Source organism: Otolemur garnettii, unplaced genomic scaffold (assembly GCF_000181295.1).
Source record: "Otolemur garnettii isolate 467f Iridium unplaced genomic scaffold, OtoGar3 scaffold00024, whole genome shotgun sequence".
Taxonomy (NCBI): domain Eukaryota; kingdom Metazoa; phylum Chordata; class Mammalia; order Primates; family Galagidae; genus Otolemur; species Otolemur garnettii.
This window is the reverse complement of record NW_003852419.1, coordinates 5,842,800-5,864,632: the sequence shown is the minus strand read 5'-3', so window position 1 is coordinate 5,864,632 and position 21,833 is coordinate 5,842,800. Positions and strand designations below refer to the sequence as shown.

General features: G+C 48.1%; 1 protein-coding gene across 1 annotated transcript in view; it reads left to right on the top strand.

Moving 5' to 3' along the window:
* Positions 1–3,493: 3,493 nt before the first annotated feature.
* The window catches only part of KCNK12 (potassium two pore domain channel subfamily K member 12), a 50,968-nt gene continuing 32,628 nt past the window's right edge, over positions 3,494–21,833 (top strand). The window contains exon 1 of the mRNA XM_003787898.3: positions 3,494–4,501. Coding sequence (XP_003787946.1) covers positions 4,111–4,501 — 391 coding nt within the window. The 5' untranslated portion in view covers positions 3,494–4,110. The remainder of the gene's footprint in view (positions 4,502–21,833) is intronic.

The window sequence follows — 21,833 nt, the reverse complement described above, 5'->3', positions numbered from 1 at the left end:
GGATTTGCCTTTTCTGGCCATTCATCCAATGAAATCATAGAGTAGGTGGTCTTTTGTGAGTGGCTTCTTTCACTTAGTATGTTTTCATTAGCATATGAAAACATTCATTCCTTTTTATTGCTAAATATTTCACTGTGTAGATATTTTATTTATCCATTTACCAGGTGATGGACATATGGGTCCATTCCACTTTTTGGCTATTATGAATATGCTGCTATGAATATCGATGTACAAATTTTTGTGAATGCATATTTTTATCTTGGTATATACCCAGGAGTAGAGTTGCCAATTGGTTCCATTTGTCTTTTCCTAATTTTCCCAGCTAACACTCCTGCATTGTGTTTTCTGTCACAGAGAGAGAGACAGAAACAGAGAAAGTCAGAGAGAGGCTGTACCTGTTCACATGTCTTATCTGAAATTCTTGAGTTCATGGCAGGTTCAATAATCATGGGGTTGTAATGATGGCATCAAAGTGACTGGGTGAAAACATCCTACAAAGGAAAAGTTTTCTTCCAGAAAAAAGTTCAAACCTGAGTTGAGCTTGTTTTTTAAAGAGCTGGAGAGAAGAAAAAGGAATGGCATTCCTTTTTTTTTTTTTTAGACCGAGTCTCATTCTGTCACCTTGGGGTCGAGTGCCATGGCATCATCATAGCTCACAGCAACCTCAAACTCTTAGTCTCAAGCCATCCTCTTGCCTCAGCTTCCCAAGTAGCTAGACTACAGGTGCCTGCCACAAAGCCTGGCTAACTTTTTCTACTTTTAGAAAAAGCTCTTGGTTCAAGCTGTTCTTGAACTTTTGAGCTCAAGCAATCCACCAGCCTCACCCTCCCTGAGTGCTATCATTATAGGCTTGAGCCACCATGTCCAGCCTAAGAAGATGGCATTCCATGAGGGTTCAAAGCACAAGCAAAAGCCTGGTGACTGGATTGAGTGTAGAGTACTTGGGGGTAAGTAGAAGGTGAGGCTGAAATAATTTATTTGGGATCACATCATCAAGGGCTTTGAATGGCAACCTCAGGGGGTTAATATAGCTTTGGGGGAACCACTGGAGACTGGCTTAGCAATGTCAGTCATGTGATCAGATCAGATGGGTAAGATCACAGCAATGACTGGCAAGTGCAGGCAGGATGGACCTAAGCAGGGAGACATCTGACATAACATACCCTCATCCTTAGAAGGCTATTGCAGCAATTCAGAGCCAAGTTAAAGGCTTTGAGCATAGCCAGCTGGAAATCGGTAACTTAAATATTGATTCAGTGGGGAAAAGCTGCATTCATCTTGGGGCTGGTTCCCTAAAGGATGTGTGCCTATATGCAAGGAACTCATCATTTTCCTATTACATAAATTGATTAGGTCATCAGAGTCAAGACTGATGCCAGAGATTTGCTGCTAATCAGGCTAGAATAACAAGTTGGAGGACAAGGCAGGCTCTCTGCCAACTGAACAAGGAGCTAGTCCCAGAGGCACAGAACACTGCAGCAAAGCACCCTGTCCCTGCTTGGGAAGTCTGGGCAAAGAGAGCCTCTGAGAGATCTGGTAATGCCCTTCAGCTGCATCTGGAGTCTTCAGGGCCAACTCCTGAAATGTCATTTCTCAAGGCTTTTGTCAGAGCTGACCAGCCAAGTGGAATCCAGTCCCAGAGGTCCACTGCATTATCCTCAATGCCTGAAGAAGCTTGTAAGTTGGGGGAAGAAAGCCTAGGTCAGCATCTGTAGAGAGTCCAGGGAGGCAAAAACTTGGAGAAAGAGGAGTTGACTTCATTTTGACAATAATTGTCTATAATGACAATAATTTGTGTTTGTGTAAGCCTCCCACTGTGCTCTATAAAAGAAAAAGGCTCAGCTTTCTGAGTGGATAAGATATTCTCCCTCACACAAAGCCTCCCCTACCCCATTCTAAGAACTCTGTAAAATTAGCCATCTGCCACCCAGTGGTAGGAAGCCTATCTCTGACTGTGGTGGTGGTGGCGTCTCTCCTCTTCTGTCCCCGACTTAACACAGAGGGTAGTACAGTTGGATCTATCTATAAACTGCAGCAGCATCTCTGGAAAGCCCTAAGCCTCCAACATACCCTTGTTTGGGCAAATCAAAGTCCGAAATCAGATGCTTTTCAGCTTTCTGCAGCTCTTCAGCCCCCAGCCCACCCCTCAGTCTGTGTCAGGCTAGGGTCAGAGGACGCTGGTTTCAAAGTAATGAAATGCTCCAAGAGTGGTGGAGGGAGCAACTCGGAGCATCCTGACTCAGACCCGCTTTGGGTTAACCTTACTTAGGTGTGCTTCCTACTTCTGGAGTCCAGAGAACACGGATTGGGGATGGGATTGGCACTCTGCATTTTGCTACAGTTCACCCACCTGGGATATCCAAGCACAGTTACGATGATTATCTTTATTTTCTGCCATCTATATAATATGCTTAGCATCAGGGTCCTCCTTCCACAGCCTGTAGAAGCGAGGAGGACTTTCTGGCTGTACCGAGGTTTCTTCGCCACAGAATTTCGTAGCCCGAGCAAAGCAGCCTTGTGTCCAGCAGATAAGGGCCCTTGGCCGTTTTCCTGCCGCGGTGCTGTGGAGGGGGCAACCAATGAACTTCCCGACACCTCTTCTATTCCTCTGCCCTCTACCGAAGCCAGTGTCTTAACCAGTGTCCCCTACCCCCGGGCTGGAGGGGTCAGTGAGTTGGGGTACCGAGAGGAGGTCCGACAGCCCTCCGGCCCCAGGATCCTTCTCCTCCGATGGCACCTTGGTCCCCCACTCGCTTTTGACTCCTCCCCCGTCTCTATTCCGCAGCGTCTCCGCCCTGTCAGCACCCGGCTTCAGCGACTGCACCTGCCTCGGGTTGGGGATGGGCACCCGGGAGGTAGGAAAATAAAACAGGGAAGGTTTGGGGAGCACAGTGCAATGGATAGAGCGGCCTAGCCGGGTGCCCTCCTCCCCCGCAGCCCCGATGCCACCCGCCCAGCGGCTGCGGCACCGATGCGCTGTCCGCGGTGCTGACGCCGGCCGCCCGCTCGGTCGCGAGGGGGAGCAAACGCCCGCGTCCCCGGTCGCTTAGAGCCTAGTAGCCACCTCTCCCCATTACCCAAGCAGTATCATTTCCCCAAAGGAACCCTCTGAGTCCTGGCGCTGCAGCTGGATCCAGGACAAAAGAGTGAGCGAAGGGAACTTAAACTTCAGTTAGAGTCTGAGAACCCGGTGCCGGGGATTCGCGTCGTGCGGCCCCCAGCCCTGGAGAGCTCAGAGCACCATCAAGTTGAGCAAAGTTTCACCGCAGCTTGAGATAGAGAGGGATTCCGAAGGCGAGGCGCAGAGAAGGACGCGGTTCCCTGGCGCGGTAGTAGCCGCACCGCAGTCGGACAACCTGCGCCGGTGCCCCGCATCAGTGCCACCAGAACCACCGGGAGGCGTCGCAGCAGCCCAACTCTCCACCCCCTCGCTCCATTCCTTACTCACCCCTCCCCAACACCCCGCCCCGGGCGCCAGTGACTCCGCCTCTCGGTGCCGAGCGACTCTTCGGCTGGAGCTGGGAAGGGAGCGCTTCCCCGGACTGGGCTCGGCTCCGAGGCTCCGAAGCCGACGCCGACAGCTCAGCCCTGGGGGCGAGAGCAGGACTGTCCCCACAGCCCGCACCTAGGAACTGCTGAGCCCTGAACGCCTCATGGGACGCCCACGGAGGCTGTCTCCGCACCCTGCTGCCGTGTCCCTGTCCTAGGCGCCCGGGCTCCACGGCCCGCCCTGCCCGCAGCCCGCGGCCTGACTGGAAAGGAGTATGAGGCCCGGGGCCCCGCGGACGCCAGCCACAGGGCGGCAGGGGCCTAGCTGCGGAGCCCCGCGCCCGAGGGCGGCGGGTAAGAAGCCGCGGGAGCCGGCGAGGCGTCGGGGCGCGCAGAGGAGCGCCCTAGCCCTGGCGCCCGCTGGGCCGCGGGACTCGTGCGTGGCCTGAGCGCCGGGGAGGAGGCGGAGGCGCTCTCCGTCCGGGTTCTGGGAGAGACGGCGAGGGGCTCCACGGCGGCCCCCGACTCCTGGCCACCATCCTCACGCTCCTGCTCCCGCGGGGGGGATGTCGCGGCCCGGGCCCCGAGCGCCTCCTCGGCCCCGGGGCTGAGCTCCGGACCATGTCCTCCCGCAGCCCCCGGCCCCCGCCCCGCCGCTGCCGCCGCCGCCTGCCGCGCCCCTCCTGCTGTTGCTGCTGCTGCCGCCGCTCGCACCTCAACGAGGACACCGGCCGCTTCGTGCTGCTGGCGGCGCTCATCGGCCTCTACCTGGTGGCGGGTGCCACAGTCTTCTCCGCGCTGGAGAGCCCCGGCGAGGCGGAGGCGCGGGCGCGCTGGGGAGCCACGCTGCGCAACTTCAGCGCGGCGCACGGCGTGGCCGAGCCGGAGCTGCGCGCCTTCCTCCGGCACTACGAGGCCGCGCTGGCGGCCGGCGTCCGTGCCGACGCGCTGCGCCCGCGCTGGGACTTCCCGGGCGCCTTCTACTTCGTGGGCACTGTGGTCTCAACCATAGGTGAGCGGCGCGTCCCGCACGCGTCTTTCCTCTCAGCGTCTTTCACCAACAGCCGGCCCGCCCCTCGGTTCTTCCCTTCCCTTCTAATGTACCTTTGCTGACTTTCGTCTGTCCCTGTCCCCTCTGCCCCGATCGTCTCCCTCCTCCTGTTTCCTCTGTCTTTCCTGGTTTGGGCGCAGGAGGAAAGCCCAGCTCTGGAGCTCACACAGCGGTGACTCGCCTGTGTAGCCGGGTGGAAAGAACCTCACCCAGGCGCAGGGTAGCCCGGGGCTGCCTGCGCTCCAGCAGTTCTTGCAGGCTGCATGACCTGACCTCTGTGCGCCTCAGTTTTCTCCTCTACGTGTAAAAGAGGTGAAAGTGTGATGATATATGTCAAGGGCTGCTGTTGTTTTTTTTTTTCTTTTTCCTATTCTTGGCTACCCCACTCCCCGGGCCTCAGTTTCCTTATCCAGATGATTTCGAAAGTCCTTTCCCCTCCACTCTCAGCACGTTTATTTCCTCTTCTTTCCCTCTGTCTTTCTCCTTTACCCTGCGTTTTTCCCTCCGCGGCCTCTAACCTTTTTACTCAGGGGAGGGCGACCACTTGCCCCAGAATCATTTTTCCCTCGATTTCCTTCCTACCTGCTTCTCCTACAATCTACACTGCCCTCCTCCAAAGTAAAAGCCTATTAGTTGGAGTCCAGGACTTCTGCACACCCCCCGCCCCCCTTGGTAAGCCCGCACTCCCAGCCTCATCTCCAATATCTTGACCTCTTCCTTTGTTCCCTTGCCATTTTTTCCAATCTATAGTGGCACCAAGGGATAGCTGTGAGCAGGGACATTTTCCATATACTTTCCATTATCTCTTTTCCCTATTTTTGGCATAAATGGTTCATGTTTTCTCAATTTGACCAAAAATACTGTGTAAATAATCCTTCACTCTCCCTCCCTGCCACAGCCAGATTGCTGCCTCTGAGCTCTCATGGAGAAATTCTGGAGCCACCCCTGCTGTCCACCTCACCACTTTTCTCCTCTTTCTTCCTTTCCTCTCACTCACTTTCCCATGCTGCCCTTTTCCTGGGCCCTGGGTGTCACACCGCACCACCCCTCCACATCCCTATTACTCACCTGTGTAGAGGGCAGAAGAAATACAAGGTTCTCACATTGGCAAGACTGTATGTGTCCCCCACTCCTGCTTCTAGTCCCAGGGTGGGAGAAGGCACTTGGCTGGTCACTTCTGGTTATCCCCGGCACTGTCCCTGGTGGTGCAGCTTTGGAGGAGGGGGTTGGATTTCCTGGACTGAGAAGTGAGGGCTGTCATAGACACGCCTTCCGTGGGTGGGTTCTGGAGTGGTTTGGTATGCCAGCTCAGAGACAGGGGCATGGATTATAACTGACCAGTGTAAGCCACCATAGATGGCTGTCGGAGGCAGGGAGAGGCTGCATCCCTGTGCTGCATATGAGCAGCCAGAGATGTCTCTATAAGTGTGTGTGTATAGTCTATGAAAGGACTTCCTTGCCTTCAGTGATTTTTTCATGTGTCATGCTTGATCTGATTATTTTAAATAGAAAAGGCAAATATGGCCCAAGTCCAAGGCACACACAAATTGGATAAAAATACCTTTTAAAAGCTATATCATGTTGTTATGGTGATAGAAGATATAAAATGACCCCCTCAAAAATCCCCTTTTAAGAGCTGCATCAAGTTGCTATAGCAACTAGAGTTTTTTTTAAGTGCCTTAAAAGTACTAAGGATTTTGCTTAGTCCTAGAGGATGACATCATGTGTTCGAGGCTCCTTATTGACTTGGACTCTTCCTCTTGTAAACACTCCCTTTTGCTTTCTTCCTCATAGAAGCACCTGCACACATATTGGGTGATCACAACATTTTTTTTCCCAGCGTCATGCTTTGACTTCCTAATGGAGCCCAGTGGGTAAAGAGGAAGCTGTTGGCAATGTCCTCTGCCCCACTGGGCCTTGAGTCCATCCAAATAGGGCCCCATTCCAGTGACCTGAGTTCTCTGTGCCTCTCTAATGAGCATCATAAATCTTTTGTTCATTGTCCCTTTGGACACAGAGATTCTGAGGCCAGACACAGCTTCTAAAGTTTCTCTCTCAGCTCTTTGCACAAAATCACGTCAGCATGTTGGGGAATTGTTCTATTCCCCAGCCTTTAAACTACTGATAGGATTGGCTCTTTAGGCAAGCAGAAAGAAACTATGTTCTCTTTCTTGATTTGTGTTTTCTGTTGTAGGCAAGCCATGTAGGAAGGCTACACGGAAGCATGTGGCCGTGTTGCGAATGACCCAGCATGTTGCTTCCAAAATCGGCAGGGAAACATTTGAGCCAGCCTGTGGACAACTCAGGGTTGAACTAGCCCTCGGCAGAGATACCAAAACAGCCACACAAGTAGCAGGGGCTCTGCTGGTAATTCTCCTGCTGGGGTATTGTGCAGCAGTGGTTCAAATTGGTCACTTCTGTCAGTAAGATAAGTTCTGCTGAATCCCCAAGTAGTGTGATTGGCATTTCAGCCTTCTATTTAAAAAACACACTTGGACGAGATTTAGGGAAAGACCTAAATAGGTCTGTTTCTCTTATGTTTACTTGGTTTCTTTCCCTTGAATTCCCTGAGTCTTCAGAGATAATTATCATTATTATTGATGCTTTTATGGATTCAACAACTCAAGAAGTCAGAGCTCAGTCCAAAATGGGCAGTTAGTATTTTTTTATCTGCCACCTTATCCAGGGAAGAGGAAATTTAGCATATACTTGACTCGATTTTATTTTATGAGTGAATATCACAGTGTGTTTGATTCATATCGTAGTGTGGAATTCAGGGAACCAAAATGATTTGGTTCAGCTATTTATACTGCTGAATCCAACAGGACGTGTGTGTTTGTGTGTGTGTGTGTGTGTGTGTGTTGTGTAGACCCAGCTAAATGATTCATCTAGACTTTAGTATAGAAAAACTCTTCCTTCTTTTATTCCATAAATATGATGTACTGTGTATATGAGGCCCAGTGCTATATTTTAAAAGGTTAAAGCTTATTCTACATAGCAAAGGTTAAAGCATATTCTTTCTTTTTTTTTTCTAGACAGAGTCTCTCTCTATTACCCTTTTAGAGTGCCATGCCATCATCATACCTCACAGCAACCTCAAACTCCTGGACTCAAGAGATCTCTTTGCCTCAGCCTCCTGAGTAGCTGGGGCTACAGGCCTGTACCACTCAGTGCTGGCTAGTTGCTCTTGCTCAGGCTGGTGTTGAATTCTTGAGCTCAAACAATCTACCCACCTTGGCCTCCTGAAGTGTGAGGAATACAGGCATGAGCCACTGCACCCGGCCTGATTAAAGCATATTCTAATATGAGCAGCTGGATTGCAGTATTTATGAGCAGCATATCTTGGCCATTCTCACTAAGGATACATAGAACAAGAAGGGGACCTTTGGTGTAATCCCATATCACACAGCGTTAAGGGCCTTGTCCAGTGTTGCATAGATAATGAGGGATTCAGTTAGGAACAGAACCCAAATATGTAGTGTATGTTCCCCCAATTTCATGCATATAATTGGTGGGAACATTCTTGTCTGAGACTGAAAAATTTAACAAATGCTGTGTGTCTGTCCATCTGAGTAAGTATGCATGTGGGGGGGGTGGGAGGGGTATGTTTTCTGATACCAGAGTAGGGACAGGTTTGATGATTAGGCTGTCAACACATTATGCCCAGGGAAAACTTGAAGAATAAGACACATCTTACAGGTCAGACAGGTTAGAAGCATCTGGCAGGTCTTAGACATCTGGTCAGGCAAGAGCCAGTATAAAGAAAGTCAGAGACCAGGAATTAGACAGGAGACATTCTTGTAAACTCTGGTCCAAGGACAGAAGCCACTTACATTTTGCCTTTTTTTTTTGCACTGTTGTTTGTGTGCACACACTGATGTGCACTTAACACACACACTTAAAGATCGTATGTGTATAGAGGAGCAGAAGAAGGGGCAGAAACAGTCAGTGGAAGACATAAAGAAAGATTCAGGTATAGCTGTGTATGCTCTGGTTTAGATGGATAGAATATTTGTCCTGACATTTGGTTTGAATAGGGCCCCATATTCAGAGCTGGGCAGTTTGCTATTGTATAGACACGTATGTGTGCACACAGCACAAATACCATGGGAAAATTTTGCTGTGATTATTCAGCAATGGTTAAGGCTGTATAGAAAGTCAATAAGAGGCTTGGCTCCCATAGCTCAGTCAGTAGGACGCCAGCTAAATACTCCGAGGCTGGCGGGTTCGAGCCAGGCCTGGGCCTGTCAAACAACAATAACAACTATAACCCAAAAATAGCCAGGTGTTGTGACCAGCTCCTGTGGTCCCAGCTACTCAGGAGGCTGAGGCAAGAGAATTGTTTAAGCCCAAGAGTTTGAGGTTGCTGTGAGCTCTGACACTGTGGTACTCTACCGAGGGCAACATAATGAGACTCTATCTCCAAAAAATAAAAAAAAATTCAATGGGAATAGCTTGAGCAAAATTAAAATCCACTTTGTGGTCTAAATTATTCATACTGATTGCTTACACTGAACTGAAATCCAAGGCAATTATTATTTTTCTCATTTATTCACTAGGGGTTGAAATCAAGTTTGTTTTAGCGTGAATGCATCCGTATATTCACCCCTCCATTTAACAAACAGCCAAGACAAGAGTTACAAGCGTAACTCATCCTAGATGCGTGTGTAGCCTTTGCCCATCACTGTCTACATCTCTTATGGTGACATGAACTCCTACAGATAAAGGTGGTGGCTTGTAGTCTTTTAGTACCAAGTAATGTTTCTAGAGGTGATACTCTAGCTCAGAGATATTCAAAATCATTCAAAGAGTATTAACCCATCATTTCATATCCTAAAGGATATTTTGTTGGTTTACTTTGAAAAAATTAAAAGGAAACTCTCCACTGGAGTTTTCATTATGCATCTGCTGTCAGATTTACACATAGGAAAGAACATATTTAAAAGTCGTTCTCAAATGGCATCTTGATATAAACAGAAATATTTTTGCTTCCTTTTATTAGGTTTTCTGGCAGTGTTTTTTAGCTATAAAGCTAAAACCATGCTGCTGTAGACGGGATGGTGTAGGTATAAGAGCTGTCACTTTTGGCACTGCATAATTTAGCTTGCAACTTTCAGAATTAGGCACACTTAATTATTCAGCCACGAGATTAGTAACAAGTCCTAACTTTTTCCCCCTTTTTCAACATGGATCTTTTAAAAATGTTTTTGCGACAAAGGAAACCAAGACATTATAAGCCCAAATGTCACAACCACATTTACATTGGGCTTTTTTTTCTAGCATGTATGTAATTCAGTTGGAGGTGGTTTTGATACCTGGGATGAAATACATTATCCCAAAGGAAAGGAATACCTTTCCTTACTTATTTCTCTCATCAACTATTTTTTATTGAAAGATGATGCTATGACAGCTTTGAAAGACATTTAGGGCAAAAGTATTTCATTAAATTTGAAGCTCTGGGTGGAAAGCAGAAAATACATTTTCTTTTCTTTTTTTGAGACAGAGTCTCACTTTGTCGTTCTTTGTGGAGTGCCGTGGCATCATCATAGCTCACGGCAACCTCAAACTCTTGGGCTCAAGCAATCCTCTTGTCTCAACTTCCTGAGTAGCTGAGACTATTGGCACCCACCACAGTGACCAGGTAGTTTTTCTATTTTTAGTAGAGAGAGGATCTGACTCTTACTCAAGCTGGTCTCAAACTCCTGAGCTCAAGCAATCCCTTGGCCTCAGCCTCCTAGAGTGCTGGGATTATAGACGTGAGCCATTGTGCCTGGCCAGAAAATGCATTTTCATTCACTGTGCCATCTCCTGCATCCAGCATCGGACTCAGCCCATAGTAAACACTTAATAATTATTGACTAAATGAGTAAGAGAACAAGTTACTCTTAATATCACTGTCCCAACTCCACTCTTTTCATTTTTTCAGGTTCCCCTGCAGTTCTTTGTCATACCTTTTGTAGGAAAAAAAAAAGGAACTGATATGTGCTGAGCTATTTTCAAACTTCTGTTAACATTTTATCATCAGTGTTGTTTCTGTGTTCTCACATAGCCTTCACAGGCTGATTTTAGTGGGAATGTAATATTCCATCCAGTTGACATTCTATAATTCCCTTCCCCTATTGCTAGGTAACTGGGTGTTTCCCAGTTTGGGGCTATTTTGAGTAATGCCACAGTGATCATCTTTATACATGTGGCCTTTTCTTTAATATCTCCTTGGGATGACTTCCCAGCAGTGAAATTGCTGAGTCAGTGGTACTGCTGTCTTCATGATGCTTGTGGCCAGCCTCGTTGACTGAGAGACTGTCTGGTCTCTCTCTAGCTGAGCCTATGCCTCTACAAAGCCTAGATTAGAGAGTTATCCAGCTAATTGCTCCATGGAAACAGGCCACACATCCACTTTATTTTCTCTAGGATCACACTCAGTTCTAGGAGCTAAGCTGCCCCCTGAACAAGGCTGTGGGTTTAGTGTCTTCAGCCTTTCTTGTTTTAATGACAGCTGCTTCCTTTGAGGAGTTTGGGAAAGTGAAGAAGGACAAAAAGGTTAAATTTGTGGACAGCTGCCAAGCCATCGAAGACTAAGATAAGAAGGGCTCCTGGACCAAGTTTCCTCCTAATCCTAGCCTCCTAGGAATGGTCTGCCACTGTCCTTGGACCAAGCCGGCCAACAGGGAGCATTCTCCCATTTTGCCCTGATTATGCCCAAGGCCCTAGCCTTGAACAGCCCAGAATTGTGCCCAATGTAACAAAGACACACCCCTAGAATATTCCACCTGGAAGCACCATAAAAATCCTCCAGAAGTTTCCCCAAGCATTTAAACCATTTTGTCAACAAAAGCTGACCAGCAGCCCATTATAGAAAACAGGTAGCAGCAGAGCTGAACCCTGACCATTGGGCATCTCCTCCCCAGTTTTCTCTGAAGAGCCCTAAAGCAGTGTTCCCCAACCTTTTTGTACCAGGGACTGGTTTCATAGAAAAGAATTTTTCCATGGACAGTGGCAGGGGTGAGAGATGGAGGATGGAGGCAGCATTAGATTTTCATAAGGAGCATACAACCTAGATCCCTCACATGTGCATTTTATAGGAGGCTTCATGCTCCTCTGAGACTCTAATGCTGCTGTTGATGTGACAGGAGGTGGTGCTCACATAGTGATGCAAGTGATGGGGAGTGGCTGTAAATATAGATGAAGTTGGCTTCAGTTCAGTTACTCTGGCTCAGTTACTCTCTGCTCACCCCCTGCCATGCAGTCCAGTTTCTAACAGACCATGGAGGGCACTAGTCCATAGCCTGCAGATTGAGAGCTGTGTTCTTGGAGGGTCTTGAATCACTTTCCATGGAATTGGGAAATGATACTGGTAGAGAGTAGAGAGAGGTAGTGAAGCCCCTTGACCTTCACCTCAGACCACTGCTTTGAGGTGCTGGCCTGAGGAAGTTCTAACCTAAAACCTGCCATTCCCTAGCTAACTTCTGGGGTCTAGTTCTTCCTAAGTAGAATTCAGGCCCTCTCTCCAGATAGCCAGACATTGTGGTGGGGGATGCTCAGGACCCTGTCTGTGAGTGTCACTCCCTCCCTGGGCTTGGCCAACCCCCAGCTCACGGCTAAGCTTCTGGCTCATTAGCAGGTCAGGTAGGTTAGTGCCTTTGATCTTGAAAGTAAGAATCATCATGTTCATCACTTTACGGTGAGGAACCAAGGCAAGTAAAAGTACAACCACTCTCCAGGAACACACAGCTTGTAAGTAGTAGAATTGGACAGCTGACGTGCATGGGCTCTTTGAAAGATCAAGCTTTGGGGGACCTGCTTCACCTGCTTTTTCCAACCCCCAGAGGACTCATTCTGAGGTGACCCTGGGATGGCATGTCCAGAATCCTAATTCCAAATTTTGCAGTGTCTGGATACAATGTGGTTATACTCACTGTAATAGGTGTTGCAGACTGGCAAGGCAGGATGGCATGGAGCAGTGCTTCTCAAACTGTCATGTGTATGTGACCCCCCTGGGAGTCTGGGTTCCATTAAGGTTTCTGTTCAGAAGGTCTGGGGTGGAACCTGAGACTCTACATTCCTCACCAGTTCACAGTAGTGCCCATGCAACTGGGCCCTAGACCACATCTAGAAGAGCCAGAGTCTAGAGAAGCAGCAGTGAGCTGGGCACTAAGAGCCAAGACCCAGCTCTGCTACTTCACCAGCTGTGCAGCTTTGAGCAGGGTATATCACCACCTGGTGCCTCAGTTTCTCTTCTCCTAAAAGAATGGAGTGCCTAAGATGACCAAGTCCCTTCCAGCTCTGACATTCTCATGTGCAGGAAACCCATTTGCTTGTATCCTCCCAATAGAGTTTAGTGTAGACTCACCACGCCCACTCTGCAGCCTGCCTTCCTGAGCTTCAGTTCCAATTCTACTACTTATAAGCTGTGTGTTCCTGGAGAGTGGTTGTACTTTTTCTTGCCTCAGTTTCCTCCTCTGTAAAGTGACAATCACAATGATTCTCGCCCCCTGGGGTTATTTTAAAGATTGAAGGCCCTAACCTACCTATACAGTGCCTGGTAACCCTGGGTGGCATTAGCTCCCCAGAACTGGTCAACCCTGTTGGTGAGCCCGGCACTGCCTCCCTGTGTGGGAGGAAGACCAAGACACTTATCCCTTGAGGCTCACCCAACCTCACTGCCCTGTGTGTGGCCCTCTGAGTCTCAGCCACCCCTGCAATGTGGCTTCAGCCACACTCTAGCTACTGGAGCTTCTGGCCACTCTCTCTTGAGCATGTTGCTATGCTATGCTGTTACATAACTAGCCTAGAAGGGTGATTTTCAAGATGCTTTTCTTTCGGTCCTCAAAGAAATTAATCATTCCTCATATGTGTAGTACTCTTTAATCATTGTAACGAATGTACATAGGGAATAACTGGGTGCTTCTGACCCCCACCCCAGAGCAGCACTCCAGGCAGCTACACCTCTGTCTGCCCTCTTTGTTCCCCACGTGTGCTAGGGCTTCTTGGCCACACTCGGGCTTAGGAGAAGGTCATGGAGCTGAGAGCAGCAGAGAGGTTGGCTGGCTGATGCCAGGCCCGCCACCCACCTCCTGCCTCCCGCATTGCTCTGAGGTGACCCAGTATCAGGACAGCTGGGGTGGTGGCCACTGGAGGATGGCAATGCAGCAGACAGCCCCCGTGTGGGTGGGAGCCTGGCTGCTGCACCTTGCTGCTACCACAGCTCCTGGGTGGATGGAGAAAGCACCAGGGCTCCATTCCCAAGTGTAGCCCCTAAGGGCAGGACGGGGCTGGGGAAGGGGCAGCTGCACAGCCTGTCAGCAGCTCCCTTTTCCAAGTTCCACCATGGCAGCAGCCAGGGCTCTTGTTCTGCGGACCAAGGAAGATGATGAAGGCACAACTGGTCTCGTTGATTGGCTCCCCCTCTACACCGCCATGTGCTGTGCTTGCCAAAATGCTGTGTTTTTGTCTATGTTTCCTCAGAAACCTCCCCCAAACCCAAGGACAGCAAAGATGAGATCCCATTTCACAGCTGAAGGGACAGGCTGCAAGAGTTTCAGTGACTTTCTTGGTATCACACGGCAAGTCAATCAAGGGCAGAAGAGAGGCTCCTGACTACCCAGGGTCTTCTCTCCTGCTCCTGAACTGTACCGTACCACTGAGAGTGAAGAATCCCAGCCCAGTCTGGAGTCTGGTGGGTTGTGGGGGTGGAGGAGGAGGCTCAGGGGGTTTCAACAAGGACTAACACTCGGGTTAGGGACTCTGGGGTTTGCCTATGCTGTGCTGCTTACAGTCTCATGGCTGCACCGAGCGAGGGCTGCCTGTTTTCCACCCTCCACCACCCAGCGCCTATCCAGGAAGGAGGCTGCCAAACAGAGGGGTGTGGGGAGACAGCATGTGCTTCCTGTGGGGCTTACTAGAACTCCAGGCGCTTGTGCGAAGGGAACTTTAGAGGCCCATTGCACTGAGCTCCTGCCCAGACCTGAGGTCCCTCAGCCTGGCACTTGGAATAACAGCAGTGGGCATAGAGGGGCAGGACAGAAAACCAAGTAGCCAAAAGGTCCTCACTTACCAGCAGAGAAAAGTCTGGGGATGTGGTTGGCTCAGGATTCAGCCCCTCAGGGGCTGGTTGGTTTGAGGGAGACTCTGCCTAAGGTCATGTCCTGGGGGCAGACCTTGCCCAGACCTTGAGGGAACACATGCACCTGCCAGTCACTCCCTCTCTGGCCACTCTGCTCCCCTCTCTGCTGCAGCCCCTCCCACCATCCCTCCAGCCCCCAGGCTCACAGTCCAGGCACTTTTAGCCTCTAGGTCTTTGCTCTTGCTGTTTCCTCCACTTGGAATGCCCCTCCATCTCTCCCGGTTTCTAATGGATGAACTTGGGTCTTCAAGTCTCAGCTCAAATGGTGCCACTGGAGAGGGACCTTCTATGACATCCCTTTTACTGGCCCTGAACATGTGCTAATTATTTGTTTCCCTGCCAGCTTCTCTAGCTATGGTTTAGGCCTCTTTTTAATGGGATAAGATGTGTCCAAAGCTGGCATAGCACATAGGTGTGCAGACAAATTAGTTTCCTTTCTTCTTCTCCCAGATCAGCCACTATGTCTTAGTAGTGCTTGTCACTGATGAAATCAGTAAAACAGTAATAACTATCCATAATGGCTATGGCCATAATAGCAGCTACGCATGGAATAACTGCTTTGAAGTGGAGCAAATCTATAGTTTCTGTCACTCAGGGAGCATAATGCTTGGCACAAAGTAGGTGATTAATCAACATATGTTGAGTGGATGGAATGAATGAATGAGTAACTGAAAACCCTGGACTGCTGGAAATTACCAAAAACAACAAAAAACTGAGCAATCTGGGCCCAGGCCAGGCTCTTGGAACCTCTGAGCACCTCCTCCTGCCCCTCCCTGCCCCTGCCTGCCTCTGCAGTGGGAAGGTCTGGCTGTGCACTGGCTTCTCTGCTGGACCATTGCTTTCATAATCTCTCAGCAGCTGGCAGGTGTGCAGCGGGGCAGCCAGCTCATTCTGTACGGGGCTCCCCTGCCTGACAGTGCTGTCTCTGTGGCTCTCTGAGTCACCTGGGTCCTTGCCCTGACCCTGTCAGGCACTCAGCTAAATAAGGGTGCTTGGCTGAGCTAGAATCCTTGGGGTGAAACCAAATTGGGGAGTTTCCAGCTTCAGCTATTGTCACCCCCAGAGAGGGGGAGGCAAGGTTCAGTCCTGACCAAGGAAACTTCTGGTCCCAGTTTTCCCACTGGCTCAGATCCACATCTGGCTCTGACCTTAGCCACATCTCTCAGCTGTAAAGTGGCCCTGCTGAATTCTGACTCTCGGCCCAAAGTGCCACTTTCTCCCTTCACCTGCCCAGGACACACCCCTTAGAATCTGAATACTGACTCGCAAATTTGATGGAAGTTTTATCAGTAATGAAATGCAATTCCACAAACCAGGAAAAGCCACCCCCACCCACACAGCCCAGCACCATCACTGTGCCTCCAAAAATACTTAGGGAAGCTTTTATTGGAATCGGTTGTCCCAGCTTTCTGAAAAGTTTCAGTTGAGATAAACGCAAAGCCCAAATCGCACTCCGCGTGACTTTTCCATAATCCCTTTCCAAATGGCCATGATCTCCTTTCCTGCTGCCAAGTGTTCTGAATTCTGAGCGCCTTGTGTGAGCCTATTTAGCTGCTAACACCAGGACCTGCCAAAAATGCTGTAGGGACAGCCCAGGCCCTAGAGGGAGAGGAAAACACAAACCTCTGCCCATGCTGAGTTTGTTGGTATTTCTTATAGGGGTAGGGTGCATTTTGGAGGCTGTGTAGTTTTTGACTGTTGAGTTATCATATGAAATGGAAAGCCGGCAAAGAAAGCTGAGATCACATGTGAGCCAGTTCTGCAGGAGGGCTGGCAGTGCTGGTGGCAGGCAGGCAAGAGGTCCCTGCCTGTGTCAGTGCAGAGCAGGCTGCAGTTCCTGGCCCTGCCAGAGCCCACACTTCCGTCATTCTCCACACTTCCTTTAGGGATGGCAGGGAATCATTTGTGTGACTATTTCTTTAGCATCTGCCTCCCTGGTCAGACCCAGGGTTCCTGGAAGATGAGCACAGTGTCTCCTCTGTTCCCCATTGTGTCTCCCATTGCCTGACACAGGGTGTGGCACATGGGAGGGACTGCAGAAATATTTTTGGAATAAATGTAAATTTGAATGAATGGATGTCTCCAAAATTCTCAACTCTACCTAGGCACCTGCCTTTAAAAAGGAAAATATGAAATTCCTCATTTGCAAATCAGATGATGATTCACTTTGTAAAAGAAAGCTTCAGTTTTTGAAGAGATTCACTCCAGCACTTTTGGAAGTAGCAAGGTATACCAGAGCATTTAAGTGAGATGTGACTGATAGCCAGTGTGTCAGGAAACCAGCAGCTGCAAAAAGTCCTCTTTACTACTAATTCTACCTTCAAACGCACTCCAAGCCCCTAAGGCAGCTCAGTCCATAATGTCAAATTAGTAAGCAATACTCATGACCAGAAGATGATTCAGAAGAGTGTATGACAAAGTTAGCTGGGTCGTGTACCCTGTATTAAATGAAGCTGTTGGGGCCTCCTGAGCAGTCAGAGATTGCATTGTAGGCTTATCATACGGAAATTGCCTTACAAAGCTCCTTGCCCAGCAAGGATGCATTATTCATGTCTCCATTTTAAGAATGGAGAAATCTGCATTGCCAAAAAACAATTTGCAGTGCAATGTAGCGGTTAGGGAGACAGTGCTGAGGGCCCGGGTCCTGGGTGCAAATTTTGGCCCTTAGTCTGTTCACTGCTACTACAATAGAATACAACAGGCTGGGTAATTTATTTAAAAAAAAAAATGTGGATTTGGTGGTTGGTTCTGGAGGCTGGAAAGTCCAAGATTGAGGACACTGGCATCTGGAGAGGGGTGTCCCATAGCAGAAGGCATCACAAGGAGAGTGACTGGGAGACAGAAAATCAGCTCAAACTGATCCTTTGATCAAGAGCCTCTCATGATAACCAACCTACTCCTGGGATAACAACATTAATCCATTAATGTTAATAGTGGTGGAGTCGTCATGATCTAATCACCTCTTAAAGGTTCCACATCTCAACACCAATACAATAGTAATTACATTTCAACATGAATTTTGCAGGGGACATTCAAGCCATCATGAGCTCTGTTATTGGGTTTGCCAGCACACATCTCCTACCCATTCACTGAAGTCCATCTCACCAAGTTCCTCTCCATTCCTCTCTAGTCATCTCATCCACAACAGTGCTTTTCGCTGTGCCACTCCACCAGGTCAGGTGGTTTTATGTTATTGCTTTCTCCAGTAACTGCACCGCCTTCAAGTATTTGACTCCAAGCATTTCACCTTTGCCTATCACCTCCATGCTTCTGGCTTTCATCCTCTGTTATCTCCAAAACAATAATCCTTTAGCCACAGGATATGTAGGGCTCCCACTCCTGTGTTTTACCATCTATATGCCCTCCCTTTTTTTTTTTTTTTGACAGTCTCACTCTGTTGCCTAGGCTAGAGTGCAGTGGTATCAGCCTAGCTCACCATAACATTACGTTTCTGGATTCAGGCAATCCTCCCACTTTGGCCTCCGAAATAGCTGGGACTACAGTTGCCTTTCACAATGCCCAGCTAATTTGTCTATTTTTAGTAGAGACAGGATCTCACTCTTGCTCAGGTTGATCTTGAACTCCTGAGCTGAAACAATCCATCCGCCTCAGCCTCCCAGAGTACTAGGATTACAAGTATGAGCCACTGTGCCCAGCCAGCCCTCATTTCTTTTTTAACCCAGCTTAAATTCACTCTGCCTTGCCCTTCTCTCTCTGTGTTGTACCCGTCTCCACTCTGCCACCATCAAAATGCCAACTTCCACTTGTTCTTCACCCACTCCCAAGCAGCTGAATATGGCTAGAGGAAGCCATATAGGAATGTCAACTGGTCCAACTTTGACTTAGTGTACCTCGGTACTAGGACACACCACACTGGCAGCCCCTTACACTTCCTACTGTCTTCAGATCAATTCACCACTGATCTGTCTTCCCACCTTCAGTCGCCCATACCCTTCACTCTTTGCTAATGACCTTTCCTCACACTATGTTGAGAAAGTAAAAGTAGTCATACAGGGACTCCCTCATCTTCACACCCCCAGAACCACACACCCCCTCCATGTGGCACTGCTTTCTCTCCTGTGGCAGTGGATGAATTGTCTATTCCCAAATGCCTGCTTTGCTGGGTCTCAAGGCTATTTTCTCAAGAACTTTGTTCCTGCCATTACCTGCTGTCCCATGCATCATCAGCTTATACCCTGTCGGCATGCACATGTGTTATTTTCCTCCTATTTAATAGACCCCTCCCTTGACTCCTGCACTGCCCTCCAGCTACTCCCCCATGTGTCCACTCCCCTTTACAGGAAAAATTTTCTTTTCTTTTTTTTTATTGTTTCAGGTTGAGGGTACAACAAATTAGGTTACATTGCTTGCATTTGTTAAGTAAAGCCCCTCTTATAATTGTGTCCCGCCTGCAAGAGATGTGCCATACATCCTAACGTTGTGTGCATTAAGTTGGAGCATGCTTGGGGTAGCACCTGTGGGTCAAGGAGTAGGGTGCCGGCCCCATATACCAGAGGTGGTGGGTTCAAACCTAGCCCCGGTCAAAAACTGCAAAAAATAAAAATAAAAAATAAATAAATAATAAGTTGGAGCATGCTTATCTCCCCTCCCTCTCCCTCTCTCCGTGCTCCCTCACTCCCCTGCCCCCCACCTTGAATCAATTTGAGTTTTCCTCTTATGAGGGCATGTATTAGATCATCTGCTGGCTTCATGGTAGAATTGAATACATTGGATTCTTGCTTTTCCATTCTTGTGATACTTTACTAAGAAGAATGTGTTCCAACTCTATCCAGGTTAATACAAAAGATGTAAAGTTACATCTTTTTAAGTGGCTGAATAGTATTCTATGGTATACATATACCACAGCTTGTCGATTCATTCCTGGATTGGTGGGCATTTAGGTCGTTTTCACATTTTGGCAATTGTAAATTGAGCTCTAATAAAGTCTAATACAGATGTCCTTATGATAAAATGATTTATTTTCTTCTGGGTAAATGCCTAGTCTTGGGATTGTGGGGTCATTGGGGAGATCTAATTTGAGTTCTTTGAGGATTCTCCATAGTTCTTTCCAAAGAGGCTCTATTAGTGTATAGTCCCACCAGTGGTGTAAAATTGTTCCTCTCTCTCCACATCCATGCCAGCCATCTGCAACTTTGGGACTTTGTGATGTTGGCTAATTTTACTGGGGTTAGGTGATATCTCAGGGTGGTTTTGATTTGCATTTCTCTGATGATTACGGATGATGAGCATTTTTTTTTATATGTTTGTTAGCCATATGTCTATCTTCCTCAGAGAAGGTACTGTTCATGTCTCTTGCCCAGTGATAGATGGGATTAACTCTTCTGTTGATTCATTTGAGTTCTCTATAGATCCTAGTTATCAAGCTTTTGTCACATTCACAATATGCACATCTTTTTTCATTCTGAAGGTTGTCTATTTGCTTTGATTGTTATATCCTTCACTGTGTGAAGCTTTTCAGTTTATTTAAGTCCCATTTGTTTATTTTTGTTGCTGTTGCAATAGCCACAGAAGTCTTCATAATATCTTTCCCCAGACCAACATCTTCAAGAGTTTTTCCACACTTTCTTCTAGGATTTTTATCATTTCTTTTTTTTTTTTTTTAAGACGGAGCCTCAAGCTATCCTCCTGGGTAGAGTGCCATGGCATCATGCTCACAGCAACCTCCAACTCCTGGGCTGAAGCAAGTCTCCTGCCTCAGCCTCCCAAGTAGCTGGGACCACAGGCGCCCGCCACAGCGCCTGGCCATTTTTTGGTTGCAGCCATCATTGTTGCTTGGCGGGCCCAGGCTGGGGACTCGAACCCGCCACCTTAGGTGTATGTGGCTGGCGCCCTAGCCGCTTGAGCCACAGGCGCCGAGCCAGGATTTTTATCATTTAATGCCTTAGATTTAAATCTTTTATCTGTCTTGAATCTCTGTTTATAAGTGGTGAAATGTGTGGGTCCAGTTTCAGTCTTTTACATGTGGTTATCCAGTTCTCCCAACACCAGGAAAACTTCCCCCAAAAGTAGTCAACATCTTCTCTTCCCTACCCCCTCTCTCCTGGGTCCACATCAACCCAAATCTGACCCCCTGTTCCTGTGAATTTGTTGCTGTGAGGTCCCTATTGGCCTCCTTCCCTGTCCTCATCCCTTCATCTCAGTGACATTTGGTGTGGCTGACCATTTCCCTTCATAATCCTCTCCTTGACCCCTAGTGATTGCTTCCTCCAGTGTCCTTTGCTGCATCCCCTCCTCTCTGTGACTTCTCATTGTTGGAGGGCCCCAGGCTGAGTCCTCGGCCCCTGCTCTCTGGACTCTCCAATCTCATTCCACCTATAGGAAAGGAAAAACTTTTTTCCTCACTTCCGTAGTTTCAGTGACTGTGGCCCTGAATTAAACTGATGAAAGACAGGTTAACAGAAGAAAAGATTTATTTACTATACATAGGAAGGGATTCATAGAAAAGAAGTAAAGACCCAAGAAGTGGTTAGACCCAGGGGCTGATATACCATTTTAACAAAGAGTGATAAATAGTGGAGAAATGGCAGATGAAGGAAAGGGATTGTGGACTTTTAGAAGACATAAATTGTGGGAAGGAAATTAATGGAGGATAAGAGCTATTTTATTATTATTAAGAGCTTATTATTATTAAGAGCCATTAATGGAGGATAAGAGTAAGAGAAATCTCTGGTGTGATAACAGTGTCTCCAAGGATTAAGAGTATGGGAGAGGGGATTGGACACCTCCACATCCACAAAGGGAAATTTATACCCTGGTTTTGGGCAGATGGGAAGGGCAAGGAGATTTTCTTGCATCTACTTCTTTTTGATTCCATTAAGCTCAAAATAATCCTTGTACCAAAGTGGTACTCAGTGGTACTCAGATCCCTTCTACACTCCATCTATCTATCTATGTGGACGAGTAACCATAGTCTTCCACACTAAACTTCAGAACCATAGGTCTAACTGCCTGCTTGACATCTCCACATGGATACCTAATATATATCATAACTTTAAAAAGCCCAAAATAGAACTCTTGATTCCTCCCCTATCCCACTCATGACTGTTCCCCTTCCAGTCTTCATTACCTCAATAAATGTTACCCACACAAGGAGTTCTCCTGATTCCCCTTTCTTCCTATCTTCTTTTTTTTTTTTTTTTTTTTTTTTTT